General features: G+C 41.5%; 1 protein-coding gene and 1 long non-coding RNA gene across 4 annotated transcripts in view; one reads left to right on the top strand and one right to left on the bottom strand.

The window, feature by feature from the left end:
• Positions 1-2,011: 2,011 nt before the first annotated feature.
• LOC135506898 (gastrula zinc finger protein XlCGF48.2-like) overlaps positions 2,012-19,233 on the top strand; it is a 38,128-nt gene continuing 20,906 nt past the window's right edge. Inside the window, exons 1-3 of one of the 3 annotated variants that reach the window (XM_064926325.1) lie at positions 2,013-2,562; positions 4,044-4,168; positions 4,373-6,214. In XM_064926325.1, the coding sequence (XP_064782397.1) occupies positions 2,283-2,562; positions 4,044-4,168; positions 4,373-5,518 (1,551 nt within the window). In that variant the 5' untranslated portion in view covers positions 2,013-2,282 and the 3' untranslated portion in view covers positions 5,519-6,214. Of the gene's footprint in view, positions 2,563-4,043; positions 4,169-4,372; positions 6,215-18,259; positions 18,507-19,233 lie in introns of those variants that run through there. The other 2 variants (XM_064926326.1, XM_064926323.1) reach the window with 2 other exon arrangements.
• On the bottom strand, positions 15,104-18,273 carry LOC135506900 (uncharacterized). The gene is made up of 2 exons (XR_010450573.1): positions 18,188-18,273; positions 15,104-16,160 (listed from the first exon to the last, which is right to left on the bottom strand). It is a non-coding gene; the product is annotated as an uncharacterized LOC135506900 (long non-coding RNA).

Here is a 19,233-nt window from a genome sequence, read left to right as displayed (position 1 = left end):
AAGTGTTTTAGGGAGAGTTTGACAGTGATGAGGGGTGGTTGTTTAACCGTGGACCCATCACGGATGCAGGCAATGAGGTAGTGAACGCTGAGATCCTGATTGAAAACAGCAGAGGTGTATTTGGAGGTCCAGTTGGTCAGGATAATATCTATGAGGGTGCCCATGTTTACAGATGTAGGGTTGTACCTGGTGGGTTCCTTAATAATTTGTGTGAGATTGAGGGCATCTAGCTTAGATTGTCAGATGGCTGAGGTGTTAAGCATATCCCAGTTTAGTTCACCTAACAGAACGAACTCTGAAGATAGATGGGGTGCAATCAATTCACATATGGTGTCCAGGGCACAGAAGGGAGCTAAGGGGGGTCTATAACAGGTGATGTAAGATATAAGAGACTTATTTCTGGAGAGATTCATTTTTAAATTAGAAGCTCAAACTGTTTGGGCATAGACCTGGAAAGTATGACAGAACTTTGCAGGCTATCTATGTAGCCAAGCGGTCATAGGGTCCAGTGAACCGCAATAGATGAAACAGGGAAGTCGTTAGGTAGTTGTTACTACGCTAGGCGAGCGGGAGACACAGTATTCATAAAGTTAGCAGGCCGGGGCTAGCAGAAGCGTCTTCACCGACGTCCGGCAAAGGCCGGTTGAGGGCACATCAGACAGAATTCCGTCGGCAGACCAGACATGATGGATCGGCGGGGCTCCGTGTCGACAAAGGGTCCAGGCCAATTGGCAAAAGAGTTATTGTAGCTGGAGAAATTTTGTTTGCTAGCAGGGAGATGCGCTTGGCTCGAGGCTAACTGGTGTTAGCTTCGGGACAAGGGCGTTAGCCACTATAGCCACTCAGTAGCAGCTAGCTATCTGCGATGATCCGGTGCAAAGTTCCAGAGCTTACGGCAGGAATCCAGTGATGTAGTGGCTTCTAGTTGTGTTAGTGAAGAGTCCGGGAGGCATCAGCTGTGTAGCCGAGTGATCATAGGGTCCACTGAGCAGTCCGAGAGATGGGCCTGGCTCAAGGCTTGCTTCAGGGTTGGGCCACTCTGTAGCAGCTAGTTAGCTGCGGTGATCCGGTGTAATGGTCCAGAGTTTACGGCAGGAATCTGGTGATGTAGTGGAGAAAACCAGTCCGATATGCTTAGGGTTGATATTGCGCTGTGAAGACTGACAGGTATTATCTGACAGGTATTATCCAAGCTAAAAGCGGCTGGTGTCTGAGCTAAAGGTAAAGGCCGCTAGCAGTGGCTAACAATGACTAAATAGCTGGTAGCTAATTAGCTGGTTAGCTTCTGATGGCTTGCTTCTGATGGAGGTTCTAGCTATAAGGTCTAAAAATAGCAGATCCGTATCACATTGCGTGATGCAGGTTGCCGGAAGGTATATTTAATTTAAACATGAAAAAAAGTGATTGAAATACATTGAAATAAATACAAAAAAGATGGAGAGAAAACATAACATTTACACAGGACAACAACAAACACGTCATCACTGCCACGCCATCTTGGAACATACGGGAATGGGCAGGAATGTAATAGTAGACCACGTAGCCAAAAGGGCTTTAAAACTATATATAATTGATATTCCCACTCCACTGGGTAGAGGTGAAGCCGCATGCAGTGGAGGCTGGTGGGAGGAGCTATTGGAGATCAAGCTCATTGTAATGGCTGGAATGGAATAAATGGAACAGAGTCAAACATGTGGTTTCCATTTGTTTGATACCCTCAATTCATTACATTCCAACCATTACAATAAGCCCGTCCTTCTATTGCTCCCCCCACCAGCCTCCACTGGCCAAATGTAAGATTAGAGGCATTGTGATATATGTGTGGCAGAACAGGTGGGACAGCGAGTCCAAGACCGTCTAAAAGTGGGTGGACCAAGACTCAAAGATCATGTATGGCTCTTCTTTATTTTCTTAGTAATACAGGATAAGGTAGGACGGTTTAGTTTTTTCTTAATGTTTGTTTATTTATTATTTGAGTTTGTAAACTGTGATTGACTACACACTCCAGTAGGTGGCGGCATGCACCTCTAAGGGTTGTTTGTGGACCGCCATAACACCATAAACGAAGAAACCGTAGTAAAAAAAAAAGTGCCGTCACCAAGAGCAATTTCCATGTTAGCTTTTTAAATTATTGTTAGATGTTTAACACCCTGGAACTCAAAATAAGATTAATTTAACCGCATAGCATCACATGCTTACTCCAGCTATTCTTTAAATTTCCTTGGAGACAGGACTTGGATGTGAACTAGGTAACGCTAGCTAGCTGCTAACGTTAGCTAAAAATGGCTAACTGTATGGCTTTTCACAGTCAAATGGCATCCATCATGGAGGTGCTAGCGAATGCAGCCGTGGCAGAGATCTGTAAACTCGTAGATGACGACTATGCAGTGTTTCGTTTGGAAATAACTCAAAGCCAGAAAGAAAACAAGGCATTGCGGAGGAAACTACAGCAACTGGAAATTAAGGTGGCACGGGACCGCGCAGAGAGGACAATGCGAGAGCGCGTCCTCGCCAGTCCCAGTAGTGTCAAGATCCTCGACCGATACAGAGGAAAGGCAAAAGGTACATTTTGGTGGAGGCTGCGCGGGGTGTCTCCTTTTATATAGAGCTCAGTGCCTGTCGCCCCGTTCCCCTGTGCATATGTGTTGGGTCTTGGTCAGTTTTTGGATAGTATGCAACAATTCACCTGATTTAAAAATCAAATCAAATGTATTTGTCACATACACATGGTTAGCAGATTAATGCGAGTGTAGTGAAATGCTTGTGCTTCTAGTTCTGACAATGCAGTAATAACCAACGAGTAATCTAACTTAACAATTCCAAAACTACTACCTTATACACACAAGTATAAAAGGATAAAGAATATGTACATAAATATATATGAATGTCTGATGGTACAGAACGGCATAGGCAAATGCAGTAGATGGTATCGAGTACAGTATATACATATGAGATGAGTAATGTAGTGTATGTATACAAAGTGGCATAGTTTAAAGTGGCTAGTGATACATGTATTACATAAAGATGCAGTAGATGATATAGAGTACAGTATATACATATACATATAAGATGAGTAATGTAGGGTATGTAAACATTATATTAAGTAGCATTGTTTAAAGTGGTTAGTGATATTTTACATCAATTCCCATTATTAAAGTGGCTGGAGTTGAGTCAGTGTGTTGGCAGCAGCCACTCAATGTTAGTGGTGGCTGTTTAACAGTCTGATGGCCTTGAGATAGAAGCTGTTTTTTCAGTCTCTCTGTCCCTGCTTTGATGCACCTGTACTGGCCTCGCCTTCTGGATGATAGCGGGGTGAACAGGCAGTGGCTCGGGTGGTTGTTGTCCTTGATGATCTTTATGGCCTACCTGTGACATCAGGTGGTGTAGGTGTCCTGGAGGGCAGGTAGTTTGCCCCCGGTGATGCGTTGGGCAGACCTCACTACCCTCTGGAGAGCCTTACGGTTGTGGGCGGAGCAGTTGCCGTACCAGGCGGTAATACAGCCCGACAGGATGCTCTCGATTGTGTATCTGTAGAAGTTTGAGTGCTTTTGGTGACAAGCTGAATTTCTTCAGCCTCCTGAGGTTGAAGAGGCACTGCTGCTCCTTCTTCACGATGCTGTCTGTGTGGGTGGACCAATTCAGGTTGTCTGTGATGTGTACGCCAAGGAACTTAAAACTTACTACCCTCTCCACTACTGTCCCATCAATGTGGATAGGAGGGTGCTCCCTCTGCTGTTTCCTGAAATCCACAATCATCTCCTTTGTTTCGTTGACGTTGAGTGTGAGGTTATTTTCCTGACACCACACTCCGAGGGCTATCTTGCTCATAGACACAATATCATATTCTAACCAGATTATTGATTTACTGCATTTCCGGTTATTTACTAAATGAAAACAATGTGATGCATGGAACACAATTCATCGATCTATAAATAGTATATTAAGAAGTTGTGAAGTGTTACCTTACATCCTTGCCAATTCTAGACAGTGTCAATAGTATACAATATACCTAACCACCACTTTTCCCCCAATCACTCTCTCAGGTGAAGGACATCACACTGGAGGCCACAGGAACTTTGTGAAGCCAGCGGGACACAATACATGGAGAGATGACCAACCAATCACTGTTGACGAGGGGATAGGAAACACTACCCATCATGTTATAGAGGTTATAATAATAGTGTTACATCAGATTAGTTACTTTGTAAATCAAATGTGGACAGTTTATTTCAGAAAAGCTCCCCTCAGCTATTCACTTGCTTACATGTACATCCTTATTTATCTGCCATAGGGAGCTTGTGAGACTTCCCTACGACATTGTTATCCAATTCAACCTATGTACCGGTAATAACCTCCTCTCTTCTGTTGTCAGTCTGCAGAGGCTGAAGGTCCTGGGGTCAAGCAGGAAAAGTCTGAAGGAGAGGTGGACCCACGGCACAGTAGAAACATCCAGACTGGAGCGGTTGGAGCGCCCCCTGTAGCCACGGAGAACCCCACCACCTCCCAAGAGCAGTCCAGGACCCGACGCAGCATCATGGTCAGTGGAACGCTGAACGCCATCCTCAAGTCAGAGACAGACACCAAGACCTTAACGGGGATGAACCTACTGGGCTGTCCTCCTGCTCCACGCTCAGAGTATTTACTTTATGGCAATACAAGCCCAAGAACTGTTCTGTCCCATAGGGACTCAGGTGACACTTTACAGACTGTCAATGACCCATCCTGTTCATACACTACAGAGATGATACCTGGTGACATGCCTGTGGTATTAGATGCACAGACTAATCCAATGAAAGTGGACTGGAACCAGTACAGTAGTAGTGGATACTCTGAAGGGTCCCTAGATAAGAAAGGGGAGAGCCTGGTCGTAGATGAGGTGACTGTGAAAGTGGAGGGCGACGCTCCTCTGACATGGAATGCATACGAAACTCACTTAGGAGAAGGACACTCACAAGGCAACACCATTGACTTCTTAGACTACAGGGAAAGCTTAGAGACAAATCTAAATGTCATGACCCACTCCCCTTTACACACGTTTACACACGATACATTATCCATGTCGATGGGGCCCTCCGATTCACACAGGGAACAAATGGCCAAGGCGCGGGGAGAGGGAGCCACATCGGGCAATGGTAAAGAGAAACGGTTCCTTTGCATGTTCTGTAACAAAGGCTTCAGCTGCCCCCAGAAGGTGGACATCCACCAGAGGGTCCACACAGGGGTGAAACCCTTCAGTTGTACCCAGTGTCACATGCGCTTCGCCCAGGCATGCACCCTGAAGAGGCACCAGAGGGTCCACACAGGGGAGAAACCCTTCAGCTGTACCCAGTGCCACATGCGCTTTGCCCAGGCTGGTGACCTGAAGAGGCACCAGAGGGTCCACACGGGAGAGAGGCCTTTCGCCTGTGCACACTGTGGGAAGAGGTTCTCAGAGAAGAGCTACCTCAGGTTACACCAGCAGAAAAAACACTCCACTCTAACAAACACTTTTATATCAAAAGACAAAGATTCATTTTAGTTATCATCAGAAAATATCCACAGATGCATTTGGATATTCCTGGGTAGAATATTATATCCAGCTATTGTGTGATCTATAAGGCATAGTGTGTATATACAGTGCCTACAGTGCATTTTGGAAGTTATTCAGACCCCTTGACTTTTTCCACATTTTGTTACGTTACAGCCTTATTCTAAAATTGATTAAATTGTTGTTTTCCCTCAATCTACACACAATACCCCACAATGACAAAGCAAAAACAGGTTTATAAATGTTTGTATATGTATTAAAAATCAACTGAAATTTCACATTTACATAAGTATTCAGACCCTTTTTACTCAGTACTTTGTTGAACACCTTTGGCAGAAATGACAGCCTCAAGTCTTCTTGGGTATGACTCTACAAGCTTGGCACACCTGTATTTGGGGAGTTTCTCAGATTCTTCTCTGCAGATCCACTCAAGCTCTGTCAGGTTGGATGGGGAGCGTCGCTGCACAGCTATTTTCAGGTCTCCAGAGATGTTCAAATCGGGTTCAAGTCAGGGCACTGGCTGGGCCACTCAATGACATTCAGAGACTTGTCCCGAAGCCACTCCTGCGTTGTCTTGGCTGTGTGCTTAGGGTCATTGTCCTGTTGGAAGGTGAACCATCGCCCGAGTCTGAGGTCCTGAGCGCTCTGGAGCAGGTTTTCATCATCTCTGTACTTTTCTCTTTTTATCATTCCCCCGATCCTGACTAGTCTCCCAGTCCCTGCTGCTGAAAAATGGTGCCAGGTTTCCTCCAGATGTGACACTTGGCATTCAGGACAAAGAGTTCAATCTTGGTTTCATCAGACCAGAAAATCTTGTTTCTCATGGTGTGAGAGTCCATTAGAAGCTTTTTGGAAACCCCAAGTGGGCTGTCATTTGCCTTTTACGAAGGAGTGGCTTCCTTCTGGTCACTCTACCATAAAAGGCCTGATTGGTGGAGTTCTGCAGAGATGGTTGTCCTTTTGGAAGGTTACCCCATCTCTACAGAGGAACTCTGTCAGAGTGACCATCAGGTTGTTGGTCACCTCCCTGATGAAGGCCCTTCTCCACCGATTTCTCAGTTTGGCCGGGTGGCCAACTCTAGGAAGAGTCTTGGTGGTTCCAAACTTCTTCCATTTAAGAATGATGGAGGCCACTGTGTACTTGGGGACATTCAATGCTGCAGACATTTTTTTGGTACCCTTCCCCAGATCTGTGCCTCGACACAATCCTGTCTCTGAGCTCTACGGCCAATTCCTTCGACCTCATGGCTTGGTTTTCGCTCTGACATGCACTGTCAACTGTGGGACCTTACAGTCGTATGAAAAGGTTTGGGCACCCCTGACAATTTCCATGATTTCCATTTATAAATAATTGGGTGTTTGGATCAGCAATTTCATTTTAATCTATCAAATAACTGATGGACACAGTAATATTTCTGTAGTGAAATGAGGTTTATTGGATTAACAGAAAATGGGCAATATGCATCAAAACAAAATTAGACAGGTGCATAAATTTGGGCACCCCAATAGAAAATCACATCACTATTTAGTAGAGCCTCCTTTTGCTAAAATAACAGCCTCTAGATGCTTCCCATAGCCTCTAATGAGTGTCTGGATTCTGGATGAAGGTATTTTGGACCTTTCCTCCTTACAAAACATCTCCAGTTCAGTTAGTTTTGATGGTTGCCGAGCATGGACAGCCTGCTTCAAATCATCCCACAGATTCTCAATGATATTCAGGTCTGGGGACTGGGATGGCCATTCCAGAACATTGTACTTGTTCCTCTGCATAAATGCCCGGGTAGATTTTGAGCAGTGTTTTGGGCCATTGTCTTGTTGAAATATCCAGCCCCGGCGTAACTTCAACTTTGTGACTGATTCTTCAACATTATTCCCAAGAATTTGCTGATATTGAGTAGGATCCATGCGACCCTCAACTTTAACAAGATTCCCAGTATCGGCACTGGTCACACAGCCCCACAGCATGATGGAACCCCCACCAAATTTTACTGTGGGTAGCAAGTGTTTTTCTTGGAACGCTGTGTTCTTTTGCCGCCATGCATAACGTCCCTTGTTATGACCAAATAACTCAATCTTTGTTTCATCAGTCCACAGCACCTTATTTCAAAATGAAGCTGGCTTGTCCAAATGTGCGTTTGCATACCTCAAGCGACTCTGTTTGTGGCTTGTGTGCAGAAAAGGCTTCTTCCGCATCACTCTCCCATACAGCTTCTCCTTCTGCAAAATGCGCTGAATTGTTGAACGATGCACAGTGACACCATCTGCAGCAAGATGATGTTGTAGGTCTTTGGAGGTGGTCTGTGGGCTGATTTTGACCGTTCTCACCATCCTTCGCCTTTGCCTCTCCGATATTTTACTTGGCCTGCCACTTCTGGCTTTAACAAGAACTGTGCCTGTGGTCTTCCATTTCCTTACTATGTTCCTCACAGTGGACACTGACAGCCTAAATCTCTGTGATAGCTTTTTATAGCCATCCTCTAAACCATAATGTTGAACAATCTTTGTTTTCAGGTCATTTGAGAGTTTTTTTTGAGGCCCCCATGTTATCACTCTTCAGAGGAGAGTCAATGAGAACAACAACTTGCAATTGGCCACCTTAAATACCTTTTCTCATGATTGGATGCACTTGTCTATGAAGTTCAAGGCTTAATGAGCTCACCAAACCAATGGTGTGTTCCAATTAATCAGTGCTAAGTAGTTACAGGTATTCAAATCAACAGAATGATAAGGGTGCCCACATTTTTGCATAGCCTATTTTTCACATCTGATTTAATATCATAACTTAATATTGCTACACTAAAAATATTTGTCTGGACAATACCCCAGTACTCAGCTTTTATTAGAAAATTAATGGCATGCCACTGTGACCATTTTTTGTGACGACAGAGTAAATTATTATGCAGCCTTAGAGGGGTGCCCAAACTTTTTCATACGACTGTATATAGACAGACGTGTGCCTTTCCAAATAATGTCCAATCAATGGAATTTACCACAGGTCGACTCCAAGTTGTAGAAACATCTCAAGGATGATCAATGGAAGCAGAATGCAACTGAGCTCAATTTCGAGTCTCATAGCAAAGGGTCTGAATACTTGTGTAAATAAGTTGTTGTTTTTTATAGATTTGCAATCATTAAAAAAAAACGGTTTTCTCTTCATCATTATGGAGTATTGAGGATTTTATTTTTTATTTAATCCATTTTAGAATAAGGCTGTGAGGTAATGATGTGTAAAGTCAAGGGGTCTGAATACTTTCCAAAGGCACTGTAGCTCCTTTCATATTTGTTTTGATCCTGACCAGTGGTGGAAAAAGTACTCAAGTCATACTTGAGTAAAAGTAAAATATACTTTCTTAGAAAATGACTCAAGTAAAATTGAGTCACCCAGTAAAATAATACTTGAGTAAAAGTCTAAAAGTATTTGGATTTTAAATGTATCAAAAGTAAAAGTGTTAATTTCTAATTCACACATTCTTGTTTATTTATTTATTTAATGGGAGACAGGGGCTTACTACAAACAAAGCATTTGTGTTTAGTGAGTCCGCCAGATCAGAGGCAGTAGGGATGACCAGGGATGTTCTCTTGATAAGTGTGTGAATTGGACCATTTTCCTGTCAAAATGTAACAAGTGCTTTTGGGTGTTAAGGAAAATGTATGGATTAAAAAGTACATTATTTTCTTTACTATTGTAGTAAAAGTTGTCAAAAATAAATACTAAAGTACAGATACCCCAAAAAACTACTTAAGTAATACTTTAAAGTATTTTTACTTCAGTACTTTACACCACTGATCCTGACAAACTCCCCAGTCCCTACCAATGACAAGCATACCCATAACATGATGCTGCCACCACAATACTTAAATAGAGAGGGTTTCACTCTGTTTATTTGATTTGAGACAACCCTCTATTTTTTAAAATTCAGGCCAAAAATGTAATGTAAGTGCAATGTTGTTGATCTCTTTGTATTCAAGTATTGTGATGGCAGCATCAATTTATGTCACCGGCAGGGACTAGGGAATTTATGATAAAAAATAAATATGAAACGAGCAAAGAAACTCACCTCAGTCTTCTGAAAACCCTGGGATAGGGTTTTATTTTTCTGTTGGACAATTACACAGAGGTGTTGAGAGTTCCTGAGTGATCTAGTCTCAGTAGTGACTTAAATCAGCTTTAAAAAAATCGGAGACAAGGTTTGAATATGGTTGTCCAATGATTCCCAATTTTGACAACAATGGATATAGTGTTGTGCGAAGTCGGTAGAATCTTATTCCAAGTTATTCACAGCTATAATTGCAACCAATATGTACTTCCACAGGGTAGCCTAGTGGTTAGAGCGTTGGACTGGTAACCGAAAGGTTGCAAGTTCAAATCCCCGAGCTGACAAGGTACAAATCTGTCGTTCTGCCCCTGAACAGGCAGTTAACCCACTGTTCCTAGGCTGTCATTGAAAATAAGAATTTGTTCTTAACTGACTTGCCTAGTAAAATAAAGGTCAAATTAAATTTTAAAAATTAACTGATGGGGGTGGAGACTTGTCCATTTTTTTCTTAATTTGGTAAATGTTCTATAACTTTCTTTTACTTGAAAATTTGGAGAAGATTGTGTAGCTCTGCAGGAAAATGTAATTTAATTCCTTTTTATGTTTTAATTTTGAGTCAGCAAAATGTGAAAAAAAAGTTCAAGGTGGTGTAGACTTTCAATATGCACTGTACGCCTAAAGAGTCTGTTTCATATTGTGTTTGTACTGTGTAGGCTATAATGATGTTCACAAATGCCTTTTTTATTACTTCCGTTCAACTACTTGTTTTTTTCCCCCAGGACACCTTTTATTGAAAACATTTATGCAGTTTATCATGCAGATTTGTAGTAAAGACATATGTCATTTTCATATGGTCTGTTTAAAACTTGTTTATGTTTAATAAACACAAAATGGGACTTAATTCAAATACTTTTCTCATAGAGACTCTTCAGTGTACATCACATCTGATCTCATCCTATTCTGCATAAACATGACAGTTATAACCAATACATATTGAACAAAAATATTAACACAACATGTAAAGTGTTGGTTTCATGAGCTGAAATAAAAGACCCCAGAAATGTAATATATGCACAAAAAGCTTATTTCTCTAGAATATTGTGCACAAATTTCTTTACATCCCTGTTATTGAGCATTTCTCCTTTGCCAAGATAATCCAACATCCAACTGGCAGGTGTGGCATATCAAGAAGCTGATTAAACAACAATCATTCCACAGGTGCACCTTGTGCTTGGGGACAAAAGGCCACTAAAATGTGTGATTTTGTCACACAACACAATGCCACAGATGTCTCAAGTTGAGGGAGCGTGCAATTGGCATGCTGACTGCAGGAATGTCCCCGAGCGCTGTTGCCAGTGAATTGAATGTTAATTTCTCTACCATAAGCCGTCTCCAAAGTCGTTTTTAGAGAATTTGGCAGTTCGTCCAAACGGTTCACAACCACAGACCACGTGTATGGCGTCATGTTGGCGAACGGTTTGCTGATGTCAACGTTGTGAATAAAGTGCACCATGGTGGCGGTGGGTTTGTGGTATTTCCAGTCATAAGTTAGGAACACAATTGCATTTTATCGATGGCAATTTGAATGCACAGAGATACTTTGACAAGCTCCATTGTCATGTCATTCGTCAGCCACCATCATCTCATGTTTCAGCATGATAATGCACTGCCCCATGTCGCAAGGATCTGTACACAATTCCTGGAAGCTGAAAATGTCCCAGTTCTTCCATGGCCTGCATACGCACCAGACACGTCACCTATTGAGCATGTTTGGGATGCTCTGTATTGATGTGTATGATAGCGTGTTCCAGTTCCCGCCAATATCCAGCAACTTTGGACAGTATTTGAAGAGGAGTGGAACAACCTTCCACAGGCCACAATAAACAGTCTGATCAACTCTATGCGAAGGAGATGTATAAACTGCATGAGGCAAATGGTGGTCACACCAGATACGGACTGGTTTTCTGATCCATGCCCTTACCTTTTTTTTCATTGCCCAATGAGAAGATGCTCCATAGCAGGGTGCTCATATCAGATTTCTTGATCCAACATCCTCTCACTCTGTACCTCTTACAGTCAGTAGACTTGGAGGATGGGAAGCCTGATCTGCTGCTAGTCGAAGAGGATACAATGGACAACAGACCAGAGAGCATTGATCTGCTGAGTGGACTAAAGATGGAGGAGCTAGGTAAGAGAGACATACATATACAGAACATAATAGATATACTTCAATGGGAATAGTGATGCACCTGGCTATTTTTTTCCATAAAACTCCATATGTAGACTTTTCACTGCCATGCTTATAAAGTCTATTTTGGAATCTCTTCCTGCAGGTGGTTGGCTGTAGGCTCACAGAGGACACTGGGTGGCCATCTTGGATTCCTAGACAGGTTTAGCCAAGATCCAAGGGAGACAACATTACTGAGCAGGCCAGGATCAGAGGCTAAATAGTAGAGGTCAGTGGATGGGAAATGGTTCCAATCATTTTTCCACCATTCATTTTTGATTTTAGAAACACTTAAAATAAGGACAGTGTCGTGTAGGCTTACCGTGAGGTGACATTTTGATAACCATGTAAATCTCTCTCGGACAAGGTGAATTTTATCAATATATTCAGCCCTATTTACTCTCAGATTCTAAAATGCTAATTAGCATCAAAGTAGACATCATGCAAGACTACAAATCTCTGCAAAGCCTTCTCGAGCTGACACCTTTGCTAACTGGTTTGTGTCCATTTAAAACTTGCAGAAGACAGTGCACAGAATTGTAAATTTAAAGAAATGTAGTCAATTTATTCATGACTAAATTTAGCTAACATTAGATAGTTAATCCATAGATTCTTACCTTTGCCTCAATTCGGCAGTCTCGTCCAGATCATCATGGCATTTGTAGTTCTTTATGATAGCCACATTAGCAATTTATTTTGGAGGGTTAAATACTGGCAAAAATATTAAGTCACCTTGTCCTAGAGAGATTTAGTTATCAAAACGTCACGTCAGGGTAAGTCTACACGAAACACAGCCCTTATTTGTAGTGTTTCTTATATCCCCTATGGGGAAAATGAATGGTGGAAAAACAACTGAAAAAATGTACTTGTTTGACCGCTAGGTTATATGGGTATTATGACTCACACTGTGGTACTCTATATGGAACTGGATGAGGTGAACTGAAGAAAGAATGAGTATGATGAGGCAGAGTAGATGATATGGTGATGGATGGTGTCTGTAAAAATGCTTCACTGATGAAAAGTGACAACCTTGTCCTGTTGTTTGATGCTGGTGTTTTACACTGAGGAAATTGTAGTGCCTTAATTCATGTTTAATTGATATGAAGTACTGAAGATGTATGTAATGTTAAACCTTCTCCAAAGTATTCAAAAATTATTTTTATCAAAGGGAGGGTACCAGATTTACAGAAAATGTCAAGTGTTACCATAGTGAGAAAAGTTATTGATGAAGAATTGAAAAATGGTATGGCTGAGAGGGATGAGGCAAAAGGAATGGCAAATAAGTCTGGCTCCACAACCAATTTGCAAACTTATTGCAAATTGACAAATCATGTGACTAAACTGAATAAAAAGAAGTAACTACACTATGAAGCAAAGATAAATTAAATAAAGAATGATAGTAAAAACCTTTGGAGCACCTTAAATTACATTTTTGGGAAAAAAAGCAAAGTCAGCTCCATCATTCACTGAATCATTCATCACAAAACCAACTGATATTGCCAACTATTTTAATGATTTTTTCCATTGGCAAGATTAGCAAACTTAGGCATGACATGCCAGCAACAAATGCTGGCACTACACATCCAAGTATATCTTACCAAATTATGAAAGATAGGCACCGTAATTAAAAATTCTGTAAAGTTGTGTGGAAGAGGTAAAAAAAATGTATTGTTGTCTATCAACAATGACAAGCCACCGGGTCTGACAACTTGGATGGAAAATTACTGAGCATAATAGCGGACGATATTGCCACTCCTATTTGCCATAGTTTAAATTTAAGCCTACTAGAATGTGTGTGTCCCCAGGCTTGGAGGGAAGCTAAAGTCATTCCCTCATTCTAAGAATAGTAAAGCCCCCTTTACTGGCTCAAATAGCCAACCAATCAGCCTGTTGCCAACCCTTGGTAAACTTTAGGAAAAAATGGTGTTTGACCAGATACAATGCTATTTTATAGTAAACAAATTTACAACAGACTTTCAGCACACATATAGGGGAGGACACTCAACAAGCACGGCACTTACACAAATGACCGATGATTGGCTGAGAGAAATTGATGATAAAAATATTGTTGGGGCGGTTTTGTTAGACTTCACTTCGGTTTTTGACAGTATCGATCAGTCTGCTGCTGGAAAAACTTGTGTTATGGTTTTACACCCCCTGCTATATTGTGGATAAAGAGTTACTTGTCTAACAGAATACATAGGGTGCTCTTAAATGGAAGCCTCTTCAACATATTTCAGGTAGAATCAGGAATTCCCCAAGGCAGCTGTCTAGGCCCATTACCTTTTCCAATCTTAACACTTAATAAAGAGTTGCAGTTAGTTTCAGAGTGGGTGGCAAGGAATAAGTTAGTCCTAAATATTTATAAATCTAAAAGCATTGTATTTGGGACAAATCACTCACTAAACCCTAATCCTCAACAAAATCATGTGGAAATTGAGCAAGTTGAGGTGACTAAACTGCTTTGAGTTACCCTGGATTGTAAACTGTCATGGTCAAAACATATTGATACAACATTAGCTAAGATGGGGAGAAGTATGTCCATAATAAAGCGCTGCTCTACCTTCTTAACAGCACTATCAACAAGGAAGATCCTAGGCCATAGTTGTAGCACCTGGACTGCTGTTCAGTCGTGCCACAAAAAAGGACTTAGGAAAATTGCAATTGGTTCAGAACAGGGCAGCACGGCTGGCTCTTGGATGTACACAGAGAGCTAATATTAGTAATATGCATGTCAATCTCTCCTGGCTCACTACTTGTATTTATGAGAGGTATTGACATGTTGAATGCACTGCGCTGTCCGTTTGAACTACTGGCGCACAGCTCGGACATCCATGCATATGCCACAAAAGGTCTCTTCACAATCCCCCATGTCCAGAACAGACTATGGAAGGAGCACAGTACTACATAGAGCCATGACTACATGGAACTCTATTCCACATCAAGTAAATGATGCAAGCAGTAAAATTAGAGTTAAAAAACTGATTTAAAAAAAATCACCTCATGGAACAGCGGGGACTGTGAAGCAACAAACATAGGCACAGACATATGCATACACACACACGATAACGTACGCTGTCGTGGAAATTTCCTCCGTTTACCAAATCATGAGCGCAAACCACACACACAAGTCAGAGTTAGTTATCAAAGTCCATCTTTAATTATATAAGCTCTATAGCATTTTCTGTGACTCTCAACAGTTCAGTATCTCTACTCAAAAGTTGAGAGCCCCCACACAATGGCAAATGGGATCCTTTATAGCGAAGATCCACCCCCTCCTAGACGACATGACAAAACACAGGTCCCAGGAACTTACACAAAGAAAGACTTTAATTCAGAGAGGAGTATCCCCAAAGAAGACAGAGTTGGCTATAAATTATTGTTCAGTTTGGTCTCCTAAACAAAGCTCTTATCTCGTCCTTGGTACAAAATGGTACCAAGACATTACCCCCACCCTCTGATATATATAAAATTGTCATTTAGATAGAACCAATTCTAAATACAACCAATCCTGGACAAACTCACAGAGACACACTGACTGGCACACAGACATTGTGGAGCAAAAGATATGTTTACACATGATGATACTTTGACCTCTCCCCCCTCTGCGGCCCATGCAACTTAGTCTTGACATAGAACAGATAACTGCAACCTCGCCACAGTATTATACAAAAATACTATTCTTGATGAGAAGTAACTTACAAACATATGATGAATATAAAACATCTTACATATGTTAAAAACAAATTCTGATTATTCCACAACAACGCACACATGGATTTTGTACTGTAGATATGTGGTAGTTGTGGAGTAGGGGCCTGAGGGCAAAAAGTGTGTTGTGAAATCTGTAAATATATTGTAATGTTTTTTAAATTGTATGAACTGCCTTAATTTCGCTGGACTCCAGCTAATGGGGATCCATAATAAATAAAAATACAAACCACGGGGGATAAAAACTCCATCCCCACCACACAAAACAATGGACAGGTGGACTGAACAACCTCAGTCCTGGTGGTCATCAGATAGACAGAGGCTCCAGTCAGGGATCCAGTCTGCAGCCCAGACCCTTCTCTTCACAGTCTCAGTGCACGGATGAAGCAGGGCCTGGGGCTGATAGAGATAGACCCTCCTGTTCCTATGATGCAAACACCACAGTATCCATGATGAACAGAGCAGGTCACCCTGGGCTTCAGCCTTCACAGAGAGTGGTAGGAGACCCCCTGGTGGTTGGCTTTCAGGAGGTGCCTAGTGTCTCAGTTCATAGAAAGCCTGGGCTTGGACCTGGGTCTAGCTTTCCTCAGCTACCTCATGGTTACGGCACCGATACAGACCAGGTCAGGATGGGCATTCACCAGGAGAGGTACCTAGCCTAGAACACAACACACAATCCCAACAACATCCAAACAATGGCAAGAGGTCAAGGAGGGAGCTGAAAGACTAACCACCTGAGGGTGGTGACTCCTGCTTCTACCTCTGGTGTAATTGGGTCTCAACGTTGGAGTCGAGCATTAGGACGGACACAGACAAGCCGTACAGCTGCCCCACGTGTGGGAAGAGCTTTACTTAGGCGACCTATGTGAAGAAGCAACAGACCGTTCACACCAAGGACAGCCCCTTCAAGTGCAAACTATGTTACAAGAGCTTCTCCTACCTGACTAAGCTTACCAGACATAAGTGTCCACAATAGGGAGAAATCGTAGCATTGTGGCTTTAGCTGACATATTATAGTCATCATGTGAAGTGTCTTGGAGTAAGAGTTTTTTGGATTACTAAATCCCTCAGTTGAGCATCTGGGCATGACGTCTTTCTCACATTATATGTACTTGTTTGGTGTGCTGGCATAGCCAAAACCCTGTCATTGAAGTGGAACACTATATTTCCCCTCTAAATTTAGTTTTGCCTATGTTCTTTTTATAACAAATATAATGTCCCTCTTTTTAAAAGTATTTTAGGTAATTTATGGTAATCTTTCTAAACAAATTAAATTAGAGTTGTGCCTGTTGTCAGAGATAGAGGACTCATCATGGATATAATCCATTTTAGCATGGACATTGCCATTGAAGGCTTCCACCATTTTTAAAGTAGTCAACTGGGTAGGGATTCCTATGGGTGGGGATTCCTAGGAGTTAGGAGCAATCAGCCAATTAAGAAGAAAATGTACTACTTTAAAATGGCGCTGCCATAGACTAAAAACATGCCCATACTGTCACATACGCTATAATAGCACAGATACCAAGATGACGCCACGTTCAAAACAACTGGGAACTCTCAGACTTCACACTTCAGAGCGTTCAAGAAGACTGAGAACTCAGAATAAAATGAGCTCAGACTGGGAAAAATCGTTATGAGCGGTCATCCAACTTGGAATTCCAAGTCTGTGAACTCGGGCCTCTTCTAGTGCTCTGACTTTTCAACCTTTAGATCACTAACATCATGATTTGAGTTTTTTCCCCAGTTGTCTTGAAAGCACCACCAGTCCTCTATTTAGCTTTTTATTCTATTATTTGTGTACTTGTTTTAAATTTTACTGCATTGTTAGGAGCTAATAACATAAGCATTTCAATGCGCTTGCTATATCATTTGCTAAATTGTGTACACAAACCAATAAACTTTGATCTCCTGTTGTTCGCCCTTGCATCTGCCTTCACATTAGCTAGAATGTTCCCACCTGATCTCGCCTCCTCCAATCTATGAACAAGTCTTTCCATTTTTAGTAAGACTTGAATATCTTGTCAATATAATACACAATCGTTGAAGAGGTTGGATGTGTAATGTAATAAACAGTACCCCTTTTCCAGTGCTGTAAAGTAAGTAAACAAGATTTAAAAAATACTATAAAGTACTACTTGAGTCGTTCTTCTCTGTACTTTACAATTTATATTTGACAACTTCTACTCCACTACTTTACTAAAGAAAATATGTACTGTTTTACTCCCATACATATTTCATGACGTCAAAAAGTTATCCTTAAATTTAGAATGCTCAGACAGGACAGCAATATCGTCCAATTCATGCACATATCAATACAAGGGGTTGACATCCCTACTGCCTCTGACCTGACGGAATCACTAAACACAAATACTGCATTTGTAGATTATGTCTGAGTGTGGGAGTACTGTCTGGTTTGCTTAATAAGGAATTTGATATATAGCATTTACTTTTACTAAAGTATGGAAATTGAGTGCTTTTTCCATCACTGTATATTTTAAAGAACAGCGCAAATACCGTTTTTATTTAGCCACACCCTTTGACCTATGACGCCAACCAATAACAATTTATATTCCGTGTAAACAATGACCAAGAACTATTTCCACGTTAGCGTTTTTCTTTAGACGTTTATGAACACAATGGAAGTCAAAATATGACTAATTTAACTGCACAGCATTGCATATTTACCCCAAGTAGTGTTTAATTCGCGCTGGAGACTGGACTTAGTTGATAGATGTTATCTAGGTAGGGCAGGCTGCTATGGTTTTTCACACTCAAATAGCCTCCATCATGGAGGTGCTAGCGAATGCAGCCGTGGCAGAGGTCTGTAAACTCGTCGACGACGACTATGCAGTGTTTCGTTTGGAAATAACTAAAAGCCAGAAAGAAAACAGGGCATTGCGGAGGAAACTACAGCTACTGGAACTGAAGGTGGTCCGGGAGCGCGTACTCGTCAGCCGTCCGAGTAGTGTTAAGATCCTCGACCGATACAGAGGAATGGCAAGAGGTACATTTTGTAGAAGGTCGAGGCTGCGGGGCCTGTCGCCCCATTCCCCTCTGCGCATGTGTGACTTTAGATGCATTAACCGAGAGAGGAAGAGGCGAAGCGAGAATTTTTCTCAACCCCAAATCTGTCCACGAAAATAAGCCCAGAAAGGCTTATTTTTGTATGGAGGTAAATGAGTGTCGAATTTGGTCAACAACATTTTTTTATGGCTAATTTGCTACTTGAGGCATATTTGATCAATATAAGTTTCATAATGGTTAGGTTGTTACCAAAGCACTGATAGTGGCATTTCTGCAAATTTGGGAAAAAACGCCTTTATGTCATAGTTTTGCCTGTTGTCATTGAGATAGAGGACTCCTCATGGATATAACCTGTTTTTATCATGGACGTTGCCATTAAGAGTTTCCACCATTTTAAAGTAGTCAACGGGGTGGCGATTCCTATGAGTTGGGAGCAATCAGCCAAAGAGGAAGAAAATAAATTGACTGCTTTCAAATGAAAGGAAAGGGGGATACCTAGTAGATGTCGACCGATTATGATTTTTTAACGCCGATACCAATACCGATTTATTGGTGGACCAAAAAAGCCGATACCAATTAATCTGACAATTTTTAAAAAAATTTGTATTTATTTGTAATATTGACAATTACAACAATACTGAATGAACACTTATTTTAACTTAATATAATACATCAATAAAAATCCATTTAGCCTCATAAATAATGAA

This window comes from Oncorhynchus masou, chromosome 20, assembly GCF_036934945.1.
Source record: "Oncorhynchus masou masou isolate Uvic2021 chromosome 20, UVic_Omas_1.1, whole genome shotgun sequence".
In the NCBI taxonomy this organism is placed as follows: domain Eukaryota; kingdom Metazoa; phylum Chordata; class Actinopteri; order Salmoniformes; family Salmonidae; genus Oncorhynchus; species Oncorhynchus masou.
This window is presented reverse-complemented; position numbering and strand designations above follow the sequence as displayed.